General features: G+C 44.2%; 1 protein-coding gene across 2 annotated transcripts in view; it reads left to right on the top strand.

Moving 5' to 3' along the window:
- The window catches only part of LOC311100138 (LIM zinc-binding domain-containing Nebulette-like), a gene marked incomplete at both ends in the record, with an annotated part of 123,579 nt that extends 105,248 nt beyond the window's left edge, over positions 1–18,331 (top strand). Inside the window, 4 exons of one of the 2 annotated variants that reach the window (XM_084140914.1) lie at positions 16,133–16,310; positions 16,726–16,818; positions 17,807–17,928; positions 18,155–18,331. In XM_084140914.1, the coding sequence (XP_083997040.1) occupies positions 16,133–16,310; positions 16,726–16,818; positions 17,807–17,928; positions 18,155–18,331 (570 nt within the window). The remainder of the gene's footprint in view (positions 1–16,132; positions 16,311–16,725; positions 16,819–17,806; positions 17,929–18,154) is intronic. The other variant, XM_084140915.1, reaches the window with a different exon arrangement.
- Between the last annotated feature and the right edge of the window lie 1,975 nt (positions 18,332–20,306).

Genomic DNA, 20,306 nt, shown 5'->3' with positions numbered 1-20,306 from the left:
CATCTCCACAGAGGAACTCTAGAGCTCTGTCAGAGTGACCATCAGGTTCTTGGTCACCTCCCTGACGAAGGCCCTTCTCCCCCGATTGCTCAGTTTGGCCGGGCGGCCAGCTCTAGGAAGTGTCTTGGTGGTTCCAAACTTCTTCCATTTAAGAATGATGGAGGCCACTGTGTTCTTTGGGACCTTCAATGCTGCATAATTTTTTTGGTTCCCTTCTCCAGATCTGTGCCTCGACACCATCCTGTCTCGGAGCTCTACGGACAATTATTTCGACCTCATGGCTTGGTTTTTGCTCTGACATGCACTGTCCACTGTGGGACCTTATATAGACAGGTGTGTGCCTTTCCAAATCATGTCCAATCAATTGAATTTACCACAGGTGGACTCCAATCAAGTTGTAGAAACATCTTAAGGATGATCAATGGAAACAGGATTCACCTGAGCTCAATTTTGAGTCTCATAGCAAAGGGTCTGAATACTTATCTAAATACGTTTTTTTTTTTTTTTTTTTTTTGTAAAAATTTGTTAATACCTGTTTTTGCTTTGTCCTTATGGAGTATTGAGTGTAGATTGCTGAGGATATATATATTTTTTAAATCAATTTTAGATTAAGGCTGTAACGTAACAAAATGTGGAAAAGGTCAAGGGGTCTGAGTACTTTCCGAAGGAACTGTGTGTGTGCGTGCGTGTGTTGTTTATAATAAATATTGACAAACAGTATGTGCAACGAGGTTCCCTTCTTGTTTCAGAAAAGCTACAAAGAAGAGGGTAGGAAGGACACGGGCCACAGTCTGTACTCACAGATGCCCCAGACCATTGAGACTGCATTCGCTAAAGAGGTGGCCAAGCACCAGAGTGATGTAAGCATGCCAGTATCTGGTCCCCCAGCTGTAGTCCATGTTTCTGTCAGGTTTAGTTGTGTCCAGCTGTATGCTTGACCCTTGATGCTATGATATACCTGAATATCATCAAGTCTGAGCCACCTGCTAAATGAGGATAGCATAGCTATGTGATGGATCAGTGCTCATATAGTAGTCCAGGTGGAATGCCCTGTAATATGAGTGGAACACACACACACGCTGCCCCACCAATCCCTTACCCCTATTAGTCTTCAGTGCCAATGGATTGGACAGGGGAGTGGGTATCAAGGTGCCCAGCCAGGCGTGAGGCTGACGGGAACAGCTGTGATGTCTACTGCCCTGCAGGCAGACCCACTGGCCCAGACACAGACACACCCCCTCTGTCTGGTCTCTGTCTGTCTCGGTCTTTCTCTCTCTGTCTGTCTCTGTCTCATTCAGTCTGATCTCTGTCTGGCTCAGTCTGGTCTCTTGTCTGGCTCAGTCTGCTCTCTGTCTGGCTCAGTCTGCTCTCTGTCTGTCTCTGTCTCTGTCTCTGTCTGTCTCAGTCTTTCACTGTCTCTGTCTGTCTCTGTCTTTCTCTGTCTCTGTCTCTGTCTGTCTCTGTCTCAGTCCACTCTCTGTCTCTGTCTGGCTCAGTTTCTCTCTCTCTCTCTGTCTCTGTCTGTCTCAGTCCGCTCTCTGTCTCTGTCTCTGTCTGTCTCTCTCTGTCTCTGTCTGTCTCTCTGTGTCTCTGTCTGTTTCCGTCTGTCTCTTTCCGCTCTCTGTCTCTTTCCGCTCTCTGTCTCTGTCTGTCTCAGTCCGCTCTCTGTCTCTGTCCGCTCTCTGTCCCATGGCTTCTAGACATGGGCACTGTAAACTGCTCTGTGTGTGTGCGTCCGTGCGTGCGTCCGCGTGTGCGTGCCGAGAATGCATACCTCCCCACTGTCCGCTGTGGAAAGCCTCTCTCCAGAGAAGTGTGTAGCAATTTGGTGTTTGGGTGCATCGTGTCTCCCTAACACCGATCAGAGGTTTGAGGTGATAAATATATGCTTAGTATTTTATTCCCATTTGTAGTTCTCCACGTCCCACTTGATCGATTCTTCCATCGATCCATTTCCCAAATAGCTATAACACTGGCGCCCATCACCTCTCAGTGCCCTGTGACTGGTTCATACCAGAGGTACCTGGATAACGAGCGGTTATTCTTTAGCCGCATATTGTTAACATTACAGGGGCTCCTCCTGCTAAATGATTCACGCTCAGATGGGAATCTCGTGTACTGTGGGTGGGTGATGTATCCGTTCCAGGGTCTCGTGTAGTCAGCACGTTGAATATGTAATGGTTTTCTTTCCCTTCTCTCTCTTCTCTCTGGTCTGTCATCCTCTCCAGATACTGTACAAGGAGAAGTACAACGCGGAGAAGGGCCAGTCCAGTTACACCACCATGGAGACCTTACCAGAGGTCTCCCACGCTATGGAAGTCAACAAACAGCAGAGCGAAGTAATTACCCACAATGCATTTTCCCCTGATACAAACTACATTCTTTATTTTTTCATTTTATGTTTATAATGCAGAAATAGTGAATAAGAGAGACAGGCAGTAAGGAGGAGGGTTTGTTAGAAGGGAGTTGGCCAGATTTGAACCTGGCTTACAGCGGCCACACAAGCTACAATCATGGGAAATGTTATGGGTTAGGCTAGCTAGATGTTGTTATTTGTGCTGTATGGAATACGTTTGTCCAAAGTTTTAGTGAACATGGATATGAATCCATGGAAAATTCAAGTGCACACAAATGCAGATTTTATCCACATCCTGCATGTTTGGTTGAGGTCAGGGATTTCTGTGTACCAATATCCCATAATGGATTCTGAGGGCCCTCTGGCCATGTTGCTCATTTGAGAGATGTCAGTATGCATCAACATCACCTAGGGAAAAGTGGGCCAAAGGATGTCACTGATCGTTCCCATTGATCGTTCTGGTGTCTATCACTGTGCTTAATCTCTCTGTTACGGAAATATTAGCCAGTGTGGAGACATTGCATTTTGACACAGAATGTTACAGTACACAAATGATGATGATTGAATGAATGCCCCTGAAATGCAAAAAAATTAATCGCTCCACAAATAATCCTAACACTTCCTTTCCTCCTCAATGCCTTCAGGTCAACTACAGGACAGGGAAACAGGACCACCACAATTTCACCACGTTGGCGGACAGACCTGATATCCAGAACGCCAAACAGGCCACTGAACTGGCCAGCGACGTGAGTTCATATAAAATCAAACTTTATCTTAAGCGCAAAACAATACAATAGAATATATATATATATATATTATATTCTATTGTTTTGCGCTTAAGATAAAGTTTGATTTGATATGTATGTATGACTGTATATACAGTGGGGAAAAAAAGTATTTAGTCAGCCACCAATTGTGCAAGTTCTCCCACTTAAAAAGATGAGAGAGGCCTGTAATTTTCATCATAGGTATACGTCAACTATGACAGACAAATTGAGATTTTTTTTTCCTGAAAATCACATTGTAGGATTTTTTATGAATTTATTTGCAAATTATGGTGGAAAATAAGTATTTGGTCACCTACAAACAAGCAAGATTTCTGGCTCTCACAGACCTGTAACTTCTTCTTTAAGAGGCTCCTCTGTCCTCCACTCGTTACCTGTATTAATGGCACCTGTTTGAACTCGTTATCAGTATAAAATACACCTGTCCACAACCTCAAACAGTCACACTCCAAACTCCACTATGGCCAAGACCAAAGAGCTGTCAAAGGACACCATAAACAAAATTGTAGATCTGCACCAGGCTGGGAAGACTGAATCTGCAATAGGTAAGCAGCTTGGTTTGAAGAAATCAACTGTGGGAGCAATTATTAGGAAATGGAAGACATACAAGACCACTGATAATCTCCCTCGATCTGGGGCTCCACGCAAGATCTCACCCCGTGGGGTCAAAATGATCAAAAGAACGGTGAGCAAAAATCCCAGAACCACACGGGGGGACCTAGTGAATGACCTGCAGAGAGCTGGGACCAAAGTAACAAAGCCCACCATCAGTAACACACTACGCCGCCAGGGACTCAAATCCTGCAGTGCCAGACGTGTCCCCCTGCTTAAGCCAGTACATGTCCAGGCCCGTCTGAAGTTTGCTAGAGTGCATTTGGATGATCCAGAAGAGGATTGGGAGAATGTCATATGGTCAGATGAAACCAAAATAGAACTTTTTGGTAAAAACTCAACTCGTCGTGTTTGGAGGACAAAGAATGCTGAGTTGCATCCAAAGAACACCATACCTACTGTGAAGCATGGGGGTGGAAACATCATGCTTTGGGGCTGTTTTTCTGCAAAGGGACCAGGACGACTGATCCGTGTAAAGGAAAGAATGAATGGGGCCATGTATCGTGAGATTTTGAGTGAAAACCTCCTTCCATCAGCAAGGGCATTGAAGATTAAACGTGGCTGGGTCTTTCAGCATGACAATGATCCCAAACACACCGCCCGGGCAACGAAGGAGTGACTTCGTAAGAAGCATTTCAAGGTCCTGGAGTGGCCTAGCCAGTCTCCAGATCTCAACCCCATAGAAAATCTTTGGAGGGAGTTGAAAGTCCGTGTTGCCCAGTGACAGCCCCAAAACATCACTGCTCTAGAGGAGATCTGCATGGAGGAATGGGCCAAAATACCAGCAACAGTGTGTGAAAACCTTGTGAAGACTTACAGAAAACGTTTGACCTCTGTCATTGCCAAGAAAGGGTATATAACAAAGTATTGAGAAACTTTTGTTATTGACCAAATACTTATTTTTCACCATAATTTGCAAATAAATTCATGAAAAATCCTACAATGTGATTTTCTGGATTTTTTTTCCTCATTTTGTCTGTCATAGTTGACGTGTACCTATGATGAAAATTACAGGCCTCTCTCATCTTTTTAAGTGGGAGAACTTGCACAATTGGTGGCTGACTAAATACTTTTTTTCCCCACTGTATATATATATCCAGTACCAGTCAAAAATTTGGACACACCTACTCATTCAAGGGTTTTTCTTTATTGTTGCTGTTTTCTACATTAAACAAATCAATATATATTTTCAATTTGAGATTTTTCAAAGTAGCCACCCTTTGCCTTGATGGCAGCTTTGTACACTCTTGGCAATCTCTCAACCAGCTTCATGAGGTAGTCACCTGGAATGCATTTCAATTAACAGGTGTGCCTTGTTAATTTGTGGAATTTCTTTCCTTCTTAATGCCAATCAGTTGTGTTGTGACAAGGTAGGGGTGGTATACAGAAGATAGCCCTATTTGGTAAAAGACCAAGTCCATATTATGGCAAGAACAGCTCAAATAAGCAAAGACAAATGACAGTCCATCATTACTTTAAGACATGATGGTCAGTCAATCCGGAAAATGTCAAGAACTTTGAAAGTTTCTTCAAGTGCAGTCGCAAAAACCATCAAGCGCTATGATGAAACTGGCTCTCATGAGGACCGCCACAGGAAAGGAAGACCCAGAGTTACCTCTGCTGCAGAGGATAAGTTCATTAGAATAACTGCACCTCAGAAATTGCAGCCCAAATAAATGCTTCACAGAGTTCAAGTAACAGACACATCTCAACATCAACTGTTCAGAGGAGACTGTGTGAATCAGGCCTTCATGGTCGAATTGCTGCAAAGGAACCACTACTAAAGGACTCCAATAAGAAGAAGAGACTTGCTTGGGGCAAGAAACACGAGCAATGGACATTAGACCGGTGGATGTCTGTCCTTTGGTCTGATGGGTCCAAATGTGAGATTTTTGGTTCCAACCGTCTTGTCTTTGTGAGACGCAGAGTAGGTGAACAGATGATCTCTGCAAGTGTGGTTCCCACCGTGAAGCATGAAGGAGGAGGTGTGATGGTTTGGGGATTCTTTGCTGGTGACACTGACATTTATTTAGAAACCAAGGCACACTTAACCAGCATGGCTACCACAGCATTCTGCAGCGATACGCCATCCCATCTGGTTTGGCTCAGTTGGACTATCATTTGTTTTTCAACAGGAAAATGACCCAAAACACACCTCCAGGCTGTGTAAGGGCTATTTTACCAAGAAGGAGAGTAATGTTGTGCTGCATCAGATGACCTGGCCTCCACAATCACCCGACCTCAACCCAATTGAGATAGTTTGGGATGAGTTGGACCGCAGAGTGAAGGAAAAGCAGCCAACAAGTGCTCAGCACATGTGGGAACTCCTTCAAGACTGTTGGAAAAGCATTCCTCATGAAGCTGGTTGAGAGAATGCCAAGAGTGTTCAAAGCTGTCATCAAGGCAAAGGGTGGCTATTTTGAAGAATATACAATATATTTAGATTTAACACTTTTTGGGTTACTACATGATTCCATATATGTTATTTCATAGTTTTGATGTCTTCACTATTATTATACAATGTAGGAAATAGTCAAACTAAAGGAAAACCCTTGAATGAGTAGGTATGTCCAAACTTTTGACTGGTCCTGTATATACAGTTGAAGTTGGAAGTTTACATACACCTTAGCCAAATACATTTAAACTCAGTTTTTCACAATTCCTGACATTTAATCCTAGTAAATATTCTGTGTCTTAGGTCAGTTAGGATCACCACTTTATTTTAAGAACGTGAAATGTCAGAATAATAGTAGAGAATGATTTATTTCAGCTTTTATTTATTACATCACATTCCCAGTGGGTCAGAAGTTTACATACACTCAATTAGTATTTGGTAGCATTGCCTTTAAATTGTTAAACTTGGGTCAAACATTTCGGGTAGCCTTCCACAAGCCTCCCACAATAAATTGGGTGAACTTTGACCCATTCCTCCTGACAGAGCTGGTGTAACTGAGTCAGGTTTGTAGGCCTCCTTGCTCGCACACGCTTTTTCAGTTCTGCCCAAAAATGTTCTATAGGATTGAGGTCAGGGCTTTTTGATGGCCACTCCAATACCTTGACTTTGTTGTCCTTAAGACATTTTGCCACAACTTTGGAAGTATGCTTGGAGCCATTGTCCATTTGGAAGACCCATTTGTGACCAAGCTTTAACTTCCTGACTGATGTCTTGAGATGTTGCTTCAATATATCCACATAATTTTCCTTCCTCGTGATGCCATCTATTTTGTGAAGTGCACCAGTCCCTCCTGCAGCAAAGCACCCCCACAGCATGGTTGGGATGGTGTTCTTTGGCTTGCAAGCATCCCCCTTTTTCCTCCAAACATAACGATTTCTATTTTTGTTTCATCAGACCAGAGGACATTTCTCCAAAAAGTACGATCTTTGTCCCCATGTGCAGTTGCAAACCGTAGTCTGGCTTTTTTATGGCGGTTTTAGAGCAGTGGCTTCTTCCTTGCTGAGCGGCCTTTCAGGTTATGTCGATATAGGACTCGTTTTACTGTGGATATAGATACTTTTGTACCTGTTTCCTCCAGCATCTTCACAGGGTCCTTTGCTATTGTTCTGGGATTGATTTGCACTTTTCGCACCAAAGTACGTTCATCTCTAGGAGACAGAACGCGTCTCCTTCCTGAGCGGTATGACGGCTGCTGGTCCCATGGTGTTTATACTTGCGTACTATTGTTTGTTCAGATGAACGTGGTACCTTCAGGCGTTTGGAAGTTGCTCCCAAGGATGAACCAGACTTGTGGAGGTCTACCATTTTTTTTCTGAGGTCTTGGCTGACTTCTTTGGATTTTCCCATGATGTCAAGCAAAGAGGCACTGAGTTTGAAGGTAGGCCTTGAAATACATCCACAAGTACACCTCCAATTGACTCAAATTATGTCAATTAACCTATCAGAAGCTTCTAAAGCCATGACATCATTTTCTGGAATTTTCCAAGCTGTTTAAAGGCACAGTCAACTTAGTGTATGTAAACTTCTGACCCACTGGAATTGTGATACAGTGAATTATAAGTGAAATAATCTGTCTGTAAACAATTGTTGGAAAAATTAATTGTGTCATGCACAAAGTAGATGTCCTAACGGACTTGCCAAACTATAGTTTGTTAACAAGAAATTTGTGGAGTGGTTGAAAAATTGAGTTTTAATGACTCCAGCTTAAGTGTATGTAAACTTCCGACTTCAACTGTATGTATATAAATTTTTTTATAAGAAAAGGTGTTGGACATGTTGATTTACCTCACTCTAGTCCCAAGATTAGACAAGAGGGTCACACTCTAAATGAACTTTAGATTTAGAGGTCTTCATCAGCACTAGATAGATGTTAACGTTTCATATCTAAGTCAGACTACGTAATGTGTGATAAAAGGGCCTTACACCATGTGTTGTGCCATAACTTTATTGCCTCCCTTTATATAGCATATGATAGCTGCTTGTGAATAATGTCTGACACATCTATATAGGCCTTATAAAGGGTTTATGAAGGCTTCATTAAGCCTTCAAAGTGGCAGTTTGTTTACAGTGGGACAGACAACTTTGCTTGTGCTGTGTAGGTGAGGCAGTGTGTGTGGGTAGCAGCGTTCATAAAACATTCAACGCCACCACTACTCTACCACCACATCAACAGTCCCAGTCCTGGTCCCTAGCTGTGCTCTCTCTCTCATGCACACAATCTGCATAATTTAGAGGGAAGACCATTAACATAATACGTAGAGAATACATACTATATAGAAAAGTTAGCCCTTTCATAGTGTGTCTTTGCTTGCCCTTGTCTCTCTGGTTCACAGGTGTCCTATAGGAGTAAAACTAAGCATGAAATCTACAATGATGTCCTGGGAAGGTCTGATATCGAGCATGCCAAAGTGGCCTCCAAACTCGCTAGCCAGGTAAGATAATAAAGCATCACATATATATATATTTATATACATATGTGTCTACTGCTGTTGTCATTTATAACCAGGTATTGTACCATTGACTGGAGAATTAGCTCGTCTCCAACCATGAAGGGAAGGAGATGATTTAAGAGTATTGTGACAAAGTCATGCATCTCGATACTGTTCTGACATGCCCTTCTGCCACTGTTAATGAAAATGAGACGAGGGAAGGAGGCAATTTTATTGCGACAGAGCCATGTAGTCTTTAGTGTTCTGTCCTCCGGCCACTGTTTAATGAAAGGACATTCATTCATGGCCTGGTCCCAGACCTGCTGAGTCCCCTGGTTCAGCACTACAGAACTGCCTGGCCTGGTACCAGACCTGCTGAGTCCCCTGGTTCAGCACCACAGACCTGCTGAGTCCGTTGGTTCAGCACTACAGACCTGCTGAGGTCCCTGGTTCAGCACCACAGACCTGCTGAGTCCCCTGGTTCAGCACCACAGACCTGCTAAGTCCCCTGGTTCAGCACCACAGACCTGCTGAGTCCCCTGGTTCAGCACTACAGAGCTGCTTTGTCATGACTGCTGGGCGGAGAGCTGAAGGGGGAGGAGGAGGATTGCTGAGGGGAGAATTAGGGGTGGATAAGGGGGTAATGGTGTGTCTTCTACATCATTTCTGCTGTCGCTGTGTGTACTCACATATCTCTATCTCTGTCTCTGTCTCTCTCTATCTCTCATACACACACACACACACACACACACTCATAACACACATCAGGTGCACTACAAGGAGAAGTTCGAGAAGGAGTTCAAGGGTCAGAAGCCACAGTACAACCCCAGCGACTGTGTGTCCTTCAAACACACACAGGCTGCCCACGCCCTCGCCAGCCAGGTGGGTCTCCAACGTGCCCTGTCCATCCCCACACATACCCCAGTCACGTGGTGCACTTATACCCTTTTCACACTATTGCACCGGCCCAAACTGTACTGTGCTGACTCAGATTTCTTTCCCACACAGTCTTTTCCAACACAGTTCCGGCCATTATGGTGGATGCATAACCTGGGGTGTGTTCAGCAGGACACAACTTTCAGATAATAAGCTATGTAGAACAATCATGTTTTTCTACATGCCTCTCGGACATGTAGAATAAGCAATCACGTCGGCTCTATTTGTGGCATTTCTATCTGCAACGTTCAACAACGTTTGGCTACTGAACATGGCAGCTCAGCCGTGCTTGGCTCAGTAGTGGGGTATTACATTACACTCTCCTCAAATGTCCCTTCAGAACAGCCTGTAAATGATAGCTCAATGGGACACAACCCTCAGCTCCTGTCCTGTCTCCTGGGTTTGTTCCATTGAGGTTCCTCTGTTTTATTGCTTTCAATGTGCACTTAGCTAAAATTCAGGCTGCCGCGTTAGCAGTTTCCATGGGAACCTTTTAAAGGCAAATGGAGGGTTTGGTGGAAACTAAAGAGAGTGGGGCCCTTTGGATGAGAAGATGTAGCCTGTACTGTGAGGATGAAAGTTCCCACGTCAGACGTCTTAGGATTTGAGAACAGATTGCCTGTGTAATTACCAGGGTTGGTGTTCATGTAATCTCAATTCAGTCAATTCAGGAGGTAGATTGACATTGAAAACATCCTCAGTAAAAACAATGGGCCATTTTTAGTTGACTTGAATTGAAACGGGAATCGACCCCATGCCTGTTGTACCACTCCCATGGGATGAGTGAGGTGAATCCTCTGTTGTTTACCTCACAGAATCCTCACATTGCTTCCTCGTCCTTACCTTGCACCCCCGACATGTGAAGGACAACACTAATTTCAGAAAGGTTTCTATCTGTGTTTGTTCTCTGTAGGTGAAGTATAAGACCAACCAGAACCAGGTGATTGAGGGATCCATGGACCTGCCCAACCTGCTGCAGCTGGAACACGCTCTACATGCCAGCAAGCTGCAGAGCAACGTAATGTTTCCCTCTCCTCTGTTTCAGATCATAACGTCTAGTAACCCTCCTAGAGAGCCGCTGGGTATGCACTATGCAGGCTTTTTGTCCAGCCCTGCTATAACAAACACCTGTGTCCTATGTCTATTCAGGTAGAGTACAAGAAGAAGTACGAGCAGTCTAAGGGACACTACCATGTAGCACTGGACACAGCAGAACAGCTCCACCACAGGGAGAATGCGGTACTGCACAGCCAGGTCAGTATAGTAAGAGACTCCTCACACTGGTCTATGCTACCATGGGCTTTACTGAAACAATGTTTCAACGCTGAAGGTCAAAACATCTAAATAAACCACATGGGAGCCTGGGGTGGAAAGGCGTGGATCTCCAGTTTTTTTAAAGTTAACTGGCTTGTGTGGTTCTGTTGGGATAAGCGTGGCACTAGCAGCAAGGTTGTAGGTTCACCTCCTGCAGTGATCACATACACACACAAAAAATGTATGCACTCACTGTACTGTAATACATATATTATACTGTATATTATAACTCCCACACACGTTGTTGATTGTCGATGTTTCTGTCTGTCTTGTGGTTTAATGGATGTGTTTACCTGACAGGTGAAATACAAGGAAGAGTATGAGAGAAAGAAAGGCAAGTCCCAGATGGAGTTTGTGGACACACAGTCTTACAGAGTGTCCAAGGAGGCTCAGAAAATGCAAAGCGAGGTGGGTGACACACATGCCTTTACTAGAATGATGTAACATGCTGAAGTGTGTGTGTGTGTGTTTGTGTGGTTGGTAATGACAGAAGGGTGATGGCGTGCCTCTTTCTTCCCACTGACATCAGAGAGAGTACAGGAAGGAATATGATGACCACATCCGGGGCAAGGCCCTAGTGGACGTTGACCTGACCCCTGGATACCTGACCGCCCGCCACGCCAGCAACATCCTGAGTGAGGTCTGTGCCAACATAGCCCTCTATGCTATTTTAAAAGGATAATTAATCTCAAAATCAAATGTCTCTATACTTCAAATGTGGTCTTAAGTCTATGGTCTGAGTCCAGATTGCCATCTGCTGATATGCACCGTCTACACATACATTCAGTTAGAATTGAAAAAACATTGTCTTGATTGGGAATGTCCATTCTAGTAATGATATTTCTATGGCTGGTGCCTACAGAGGGAGTACAGGAGGGAAGGACTGGAGGTGAAGGGGAGGGGGCTCTCAGGGCTGGGATTGGAGGACACACCAGACCTCATACGGGCTAAAAACGCCAGCCACATCCTCAATGAGGTACAGTTTGCTTCTATACTCATCTTTCACATGGGCAGTTTTTTTACTCTGTGGAATTTACATACACACACACACACACACAAACCTTTGTGATGCACAATATCACACCATCATTACATTATGTGAGAATTAAGCAGTATTGAATCTGTCCCTCTAGAAAGAGTATCGCAAGGACCTGGAGAATGACATCATGGGTAAAGGCATGGAGATCAGTGGTGACGTGCTGGAGATGCAGAGGGCCAGGAAGGCCACAGAGTTAACCAGCCAGGTAGGGCCCAACCCATACCACTAGTTAACCAGCCAAGTAGGGCCCAACCCATACCACTAGTTAACCAGCCAGGTAGGGCCCAACCCATACCACTAGTTAACCAGCCAGGTAGGGCCCAACCCATACCATTAGTTAACCAGCCAGGTAGGGCCCAACCCATACCATTAGTTAACCAGCCAGCCAGGTAGGGCCCAACCCATACCACTAGTTAACTAGCCAGGTAGGGCCCAACCCATACCACTAGTTAACTAGCCAGGTAGGGCCCAACCCATACCATTAGTTAACTAGCCAGGTAGGGCCCAACCCATACCACTAGTTAACTAGCCAGGTAGGGCCCAACCCATACCATTAGTTAACCAGCCAGGTAGGGCCCAGTCCATACCACTAGTTAACTAGCCAGGTAGGGCCCAACCCATACCACTAGTTAACTAGCCAGGTAGGGCCCAACCCATACCATTAGTTAACTAGCCAGGTAGGGCCCAACCCATACCATTAGTTAGGCCCAGCTCCATTTTTCTACCTAGCCCCTATAACTTTGTTCTGCACAGATCGGCATTATGGTGAAAGATCCACTTAGTCTTAATTAGGAGTCCAAGTAGAGCCATAATCATATTGCTTACAACTATCCAAAGCCATTGATATATGTAGACCATAGGAGGCTGGTGGGGGGGAGTTATAGGAGGATGGGCTCATTGTAATGGCTGGAATAGAATAAATGGAATGGTATCAAACAGATCAAATATATGGAAACCACGTGTTTGACCCCGTTCCATTAATTCCATTCCAGCCATTAAAATGAGCCTGTCCTCCTATAGCTTTTCCCACCAGCCTCCTCTGAATTAGACAGGAGACACCAAAGGGTTAAAGGCTGAAACGGAACCAGTCACATTTGTCATATTTTAAATTCTCAATATTTCAAATGTGACGCAGCAGCAAAGTACCATATCTGCTTTGTGGCAATTGTTTCCATCTGAGAACACCTGCTCTCTTTTACAGACCTGCCAACAGTAATACTAATCAGCTCCACAGTCATTATAATCAGGCAAAATAACAGGCAGCAGATGGACTGTCAGGACCCGTCCAGCCTCAGGGCTCCATTACACAACAGCAACGCTCACAGATAACGTATGGTCCTCCCTCATCACTTATAGATGGCCCTAAGCATCGCCTGTCTGCATTGCTGTCTTATGAAACCACCTCATAAAACATTCATTTTAGAGACTATATTGTGTCTGTCTATTTTGTGTCACTCTAAAACAAGGCCTTCATTTGAAACCTTGATCGTGTTCATCGGGGGGGCACACAGTAGCAAAACGTTATGCAACAGGAAACGAAAACCAGTGTTTCTGTCATGCTTTTAATGTCCTGTTGTTGCTAAGCTAACCTAAGTCTGTGTGTGTAAGTGTCAGTCTGTGTTTGACTTTTTCAGGCCTCCTACAAGCAGACAGCCCAGCTGAGGGAGAGCTCATACGGTACAGTGACGGACACACCAGAACTACTGCACGCCGCCTACATGAAGGATGTCTACAGTCAGGTAGGGTTACCTCTCAGTACTGCATGCCACCATGCGTAGCACTTTATGTTACACTACTGAATGGGATATGTGCTTGAATGGAGTGTCAATCTCTTGGCTTTATGCAGAAGAAGTACAAGAATGAGGCAGAGAAGCTGAAGGGTTCGTATGGGTTCGACACCCCCGAGATGGAGAGAGTGAAGAACAACCAGAGGAACATCAGCTCAGTGAGGGACACAGTACACACCCACACACACACACACACACACACACACTTTTATAACATGCAGTATTATCTGTCAACACAGTTACCCTTTTGCTCTAAACCTCCAGTGTCGGTACGCTTGGGACTCAAAGCTGCACAAAAGCCTGATGTCTTCTGTCACCGATACTCCGGAAATCATCCTCGCCAGGGAGAACACAAAGAAAGTCAGTGATGTAAGATGTAATCCTTTGTTCTACACAACCACGTACAGTACATGTAGTCCTTGGGCCGTATGAACTACAGTATGATGCTGTAAGTTAGGCTGTACCTAGATCTGAACCTAGATCTGAACCTAGCTCTGTTATGTACTTGGCTTTCTTATTTGAACAAGGTCTTCAAGATGATGATGATGAGAGTGTTGATGGGAATTATTTTTAGGACATTTGTACGGTGAGCATGTAAACAGCGGCGCTGTAAGACTCTGTTCCATGTCCAGGTGAAATACAGAGAGGGGGTTGGGAGCGGGACGGCAGTCATGGAAACCCTTGACACGGAGAGGGTCCGCAGGAACCAGGAGAACATCAGCTCGGTGAGAACCTTGTCTGACCTTCGACCTCACAAGAAGGGCTTGTTTTGAAAACTGGTTTAATCTGGTTTTGTTTGGATATTCTACTGCTTCATTGCTGCAAACTAGAAATCACAAACGGCAGACACACTGAACAACCATTTAGTTACTGATACAATGCCTACCATTGAATTTGCTCCAGGCATTCCATTTAAACTCCTCAAAGATACAAGCCCCTGGTTTGTTGTTGAACACTATTTTGGTCTGAAACTCTGTCCTGTCCTGCCTGACACAGACTTTCACACTGGCCCTGGTCCAGTCTAAGTCAATACAGCCATTAGTCGATCCTGCTGAACAATCCCCCATTGAGAGAGCAGAGCAGACAGAAGGCCAGGAACAGCTGCCAATCACTAATGATACCCAGGAGGCAGAATCTTGCATGGGACATCATAATAATGTACTTTTCTGGTTGCAAACTGGTTTTCTGGTTGTAGAGACGGATAAACTCTGACTTGTGAATGTTGTTTTAACGTTGTGTGAATATTGTGTGTCCACAGGTGAAGTATAAAAAGCAGCTGCAGGCCACCAGTGTGGGAGTCACCCCAGAGATGGAGAGAGTCCGTCAGAACCAGGAGAACATCAGCTCGGCAAGTCACATAGGATGACAACCTATCAGTGGAGGCTGCTAAGGGGAGGACGGCTCATAATAATGGCTGAAATGGAGCGAATGGAATGGCATCAAACCATGTGTTTTATGTATTAGGTACCATTCCACATATTCTGCTCCAGTCATTACCACTAGCCCGTCCTCCCTTATTAAGGTGCCACTGATTCTGGCCAGATTAGCTTTTATATCAGGGGCATCAAACTAATTTTGCCCCGTGGGCCGCATTCGGTCTTCACCGAGGTCCGTAGGGCCGCACTTCAAATTGGCTATTAACCTCCTGTGCAACCTATATGTGGGCTCAGACCACAAGCAGTGCCCTCTGTAGTGGAAATGGCGCTACTTTAGAGATCCAACCAAACCCAGGTGGGACTGTGCTGGTTAGTATGACCATGCTTATCTTTTGTGCCTTCCAGGTGAAGTACCAGCGTGGGATGAAGGAGATGAAGGGCCGGTCCTGCAACGAGTTGGACACGCCCGAACTGAGGCGTGTCAGGAAGTCCCAGAACGACATCTCCATGGTAGAGCTCAGGTTACCATGGCGGTTGCGCAGACCATGGAGCGAGTTAACACAACTCAAGCACACTGCGGGTGGGACTGCTGCACTTTTAACATACAGAGCTAAAGAGTTAACAGCATGGCTGTTTCCTTTCATGAGGGAGCCATAATGAGCGTGTGTTCGTGAGCGTGTCTGTGAGTGTGTTTTACTAATAAAAATATTTGCACATGGTTTCTTGTGTGGAGTTTTTTTGCATACTGACCAAAATACACCCTTTTCTCACTGACCAAAACGCACTCTGTGTGTGTGTGTGTGTGTGTGTGTGTGTGTGTGTGTGTGTGTGTGTGTGTGTGTGTGTGTGTGTGTGTATGTGTGTGTGTGTGTGTGTGTGTGGGCACGTGTTTTTGTGCGCTTGACAGCCGTTTTGCCTGGTGTGACACAATTTCACAAATGTGTTAATGTTCATCAATAATGTTCCTCTCATTAAGCTGCAACACAAAACTCTGAGTTGTTATCATGATGCTGAAAATGTGCCACCCATATTTGCTTTGACAGGCAAAATACCACGAGGACTTTGAGCGGACGAGGGGCCGAGGCTGCACCCCAGTGATGGAGGACCAAAGCATGGCGAGAATGCACCACCGGAACAACCTAATGATGGGTGAGGCAGCCTACAAGGGGGTGCACCCACAGGTGGTGGAGATGGACAGGAGACCCGGCGGCATCATCGTAGGTGAGCGGCACACAAAAAAGGATTTGACCTTAAAGTCAGGGAAATTGATTCTTAATTAATCTAATCTTTGAAGAGTCAGGGGAATTTGTGATGTCCTTTTCAATGACATTTGCTGTCTAGTGTCTAGCAATTAGGGGTTGTTTAGTGTCAGTGAATACAAGGATACAAGCCCAGATGTGTCCACGTTACATTTGTGGAAACAGAAAAGATCCATTGTGACAAGTTTCTCACTCTGCAGACGGAAGCTCCACGTTAGACTCTACTCACCTGGCCCGAAACTGTATGTGGTTTCTCTATGTAATCTACATGACTTCAGCTGTGTATTTCTGGTTTCCTTTCCTTTGTATTCCTGTTTTCTTCCTGTCTTATCTCTTTAAGTCTAAATTACCTTTCCCTGACCTTTCTCCTGTCAAAGACCTTAAGGTGTGGCGGACGGACCCAGGCTCCATCTTTGACTTTGACCCTGTGGAGGATAACATTCAGTCTAAAAGTCTTCACAGACTGTCTGGTACTACAAACCCTACATAATGCTTTCATCTCCCTCCACACTTTCCTGTATATCCTCCTCCTGCTCACTCATCTCTTCAACATTCAGCTGCATTTCCTCCTCCCTATGTTCTCTGTTTATTTTCTTTCCATTTCCTGACTGTTGTTTTTCCTACTGTCTCTGTCGCCCTCTTCTGGTGGTGCACCAGAGCGTGCGAGCCGCCTCACCCGGCAGCAGTCTCAGCAGTCGGTACACTCGCAGGCCCAGTCAGTGAGTTCACTGGCCTCTGCCTCTGACCTGTGGGACAAAAGCCTGTCTGTCTGCAGCAGCAGCTCTGCACTGCAGTCACAGGACAGAGGTAGTCAGAGCTCAGTCAGAATTTTTTTTTTTTTAAGCATATAGAAATTAGATTTTTTAATTATTAGGTCATACAGATGCTTGGACTCGTGAGTCAACACACCAATAACAAGCATGTGCACACACACATACACACACACATACACACAGTGGAAGGAGTAGACATCATTCATTCATTCATCCATTGACTATCAGTGTGACCCCTGATTCCCCTCTTAACCTAACTCCTCTCCCAGCACGTGTCTGACCAACAGAATGCCTCCCTTGCCCTTCTCTATACAACCTGACCAACAGCCCACTGATATGAGGTACACAGGAGTCCCTAACCCAATGTTTGAATGCCTCCAAGGGTTTTGGCGATGGTTGTGATGTTTAACTGTTTTAACTCTAACTCTCTCACAGTTCTCTTCCCTGCCCACAGAAATACCTAACAGTCAGTAACTATTTGATTGATTTCAAGGTCAACTGGGGATGGCATGGTTCCATTTAGATTTCTTTGTGATGTGATGTTCTAACGATCACCTAGTATGCGCAGTGCAACTCAATGGAGAAGGTATTCCTGCTAAAAAAAACAGTTTTGAGCACTAAATGAAAGGTCTCAAACTTTTGTCATCAATGTCTATGTGTCTTCCTGTCTGTCTTTGACTACCAGCCCCTGTGCTACCTGGGGCGTACCATCAGAGTGGCCAGCAGCAGCAGCATGGGTATGGCTACATGCACCAAACCAGCATGTCCTCTGTGAGGTCTGTGCAGTCCCCCCCATCTGTCACCATGGTGAGTTCCAATGCAAGCAGTCTATTATTGTAGTTTGAATTCCTACAGGATCTTATTTGTATGTCATGTTCAATTCAATTAGTAGATTATCCGAAATATGTCACTAAAATATTTGTTAACAACAAAATATTCACACAGTCAACTACTTGTATGCTGTGATATTTATGTTGTACAATTAACATTGTAGACACACATGATTAACATTGTTGCCATTCCTCCCATTCAGAGAGTGTACCGGGCGCTCTACGACTACGCAGCGCAGGACCACGACGAGGTGTCCTTCTGCGATGGTGACGTCATCGTCAACGCTCAGCCCATCGACGAGGGCTGGATGTACGGCACCGTGCAGAGGACCGGCAAATCAGGCATGCTCCCCGCCAACTATGTGGAGTGCTTCAACTAAGGGATGCATCTCAATAGTCTTCAAGTGGTTTTCTTTCCTCTCCCCTTTTCTCCTCTCCTCCATCCGCACTGAGTGAATAGGTGGAAGGGCCTACTGACATCCAGTCCAGTTATTTTCATGTCAGTACAGTTATTTTCATGTCAGTACAGTTGAAGGAGAGGAGATGAGGAAAGGAGGCCACTCTAGATTATTGAGATGCACCCACGGGCTAGCCTTACCATGGTGTAGGCGAAGTCCATTCCCTAAGTGTCTGTTTTAGGCCTGGCCCTGGAGAGCTGCATCAGTAAGATAAATTAATTGGATGGAGTTGCTCAATTTGCTCTGTCTAGACTGCAGGCACAAAATTATGTTAAAAGTAATCATGTAATACGTTTTGCTTTTGGTTTCATTTAAAAGCATTGGTGGCTTGTCCCACGTGATCAGAGTTCATGAAAATTGTTTATATAATTCAATCAGAGATTTGCAACCCTCAAATAGACAACATTAGCAGACAAAAATAAATATTCCATGGAATGCAGTCGAAAACATAATGATTCCCACAATAGAAAGCACATTTGAATTTGTTAAGCAGTGCAGTTTCTTTTTGTTTCACACAGTAAACAGTGTTGTGTTGACTTCATGATTCCAAACGTTCAGTCTTGCAGCACAAGAACAATAATGTTTTCGACTTATCCTGGAAAAGTGCTTAGCGGGTTTGCTTGAATAGCACCCAACATATTTCTGCAGGACCGGAATGGGGCCTTCTTCTTGTACTCCTTTGTATTTCATTTCTATTATTATGTTTCGCATTTAGACATCCACACTAACCGTGTTTTATGTACAAAGAAGGGAAGGGGAGAGGAGGTTGAGGAGAAATTCATGTTTCAGTACGATCCTGTCAGCAATTACCAGAAAGTTAGCTGTTTAGCTTTTGTCATCTCATTTAACACGCCGCTTCGTACTGTTTCTGTCTGATGACATAAGGGTTTGGTTTAAACCAGCTCCACAAGTAAATATAGTTGATACAAACTATAGTCAAAGAGTCACACAATCTCACCTCTTTCTGTGAGTTCAGTGGATTATTTACATCTCATATACCAGTTAAGCCTCACACAGGCTTTGATTAGATTATGTCCACATAATTTAGAGCTAACTGGCAACATGGTTGTCATATTTTGCCATTTACACAGTTTCAAGTAACACGCAAGACACAGGTTTTGATTAGATTATGTCCACATAACTTAGAGCTAACAGGCAACATGGTTGTCAAATTTTGCCACTTACACAGTTTCAAGTAACACCCAAGAATTGTATATGAAGTTGAATTGCAATCTTGACATTTCTGAACTATTGTGAAGAATATTTTGATGTATAAGCTCCTATAAAGTATCGGATGGTTGTATTTTACTCTTCACTGTTGCAGACACTAATGACAGTACATGTATTTGTGCATGTTATAAATGGTTTATAATATCTTGAGGGGTGCAAAAATTATTGCATACTAGGCCTACTGTGGCCATTCAAGGACATTGTTTCTGGATACATGGTAGCTGGGGATCTCTTTAACATGTTATTGTACATTACATGTTATCACGGAATGTGGTAGCTAATAAACAGAAATGGATAAGTTGTAAAATGCTAATATATATTGGCCTTGAAGAGAAAATAATGGCACTGCAAGAAACATCATAGATATTTTGTGCCCAGAGGTTTTTTGCTTAAAGTAGTTCCGTTTTGAAATGTCTTTGCAAAAAAAAAAAATGTTTTACTCAGTTTGTACACCATCACAAGTTTATTGAGGTGTCACTTTTTCCTGAGTTAACCATATGTTTAATTTTTTTGTCATTAATTGCAGTGTCACGTGTGAAAAATAAAAACGCTTTGTCAACAATGATTTTGTATTTGGCTAATTCAAAAACCCTTTGAAAGGTGGTACAGAGTCAGTGCATAAATGTACTGACACTGCATTGCAGTGCCTTAGACTCCTGAGTGGCGC

Source organism: Coregonus lavaretus, assembly GCF_964263955.1.
Source record: "Coregonus lavaretus genome assembly, chromosome: 2".
Classification (NCBI taxonomy): domain Eukaryota; kingdom Metazoa; phylum Chordata; class Actinopteri; order Salmoniformes; family Salmonidae; genus Coregonus; species Coregonus lavaretus.
The sequence above is the reverse complement of the archived record's forward strand: the minus strand, read 5'-3'. Positions and strand labels throughout refer to the sequence as shown.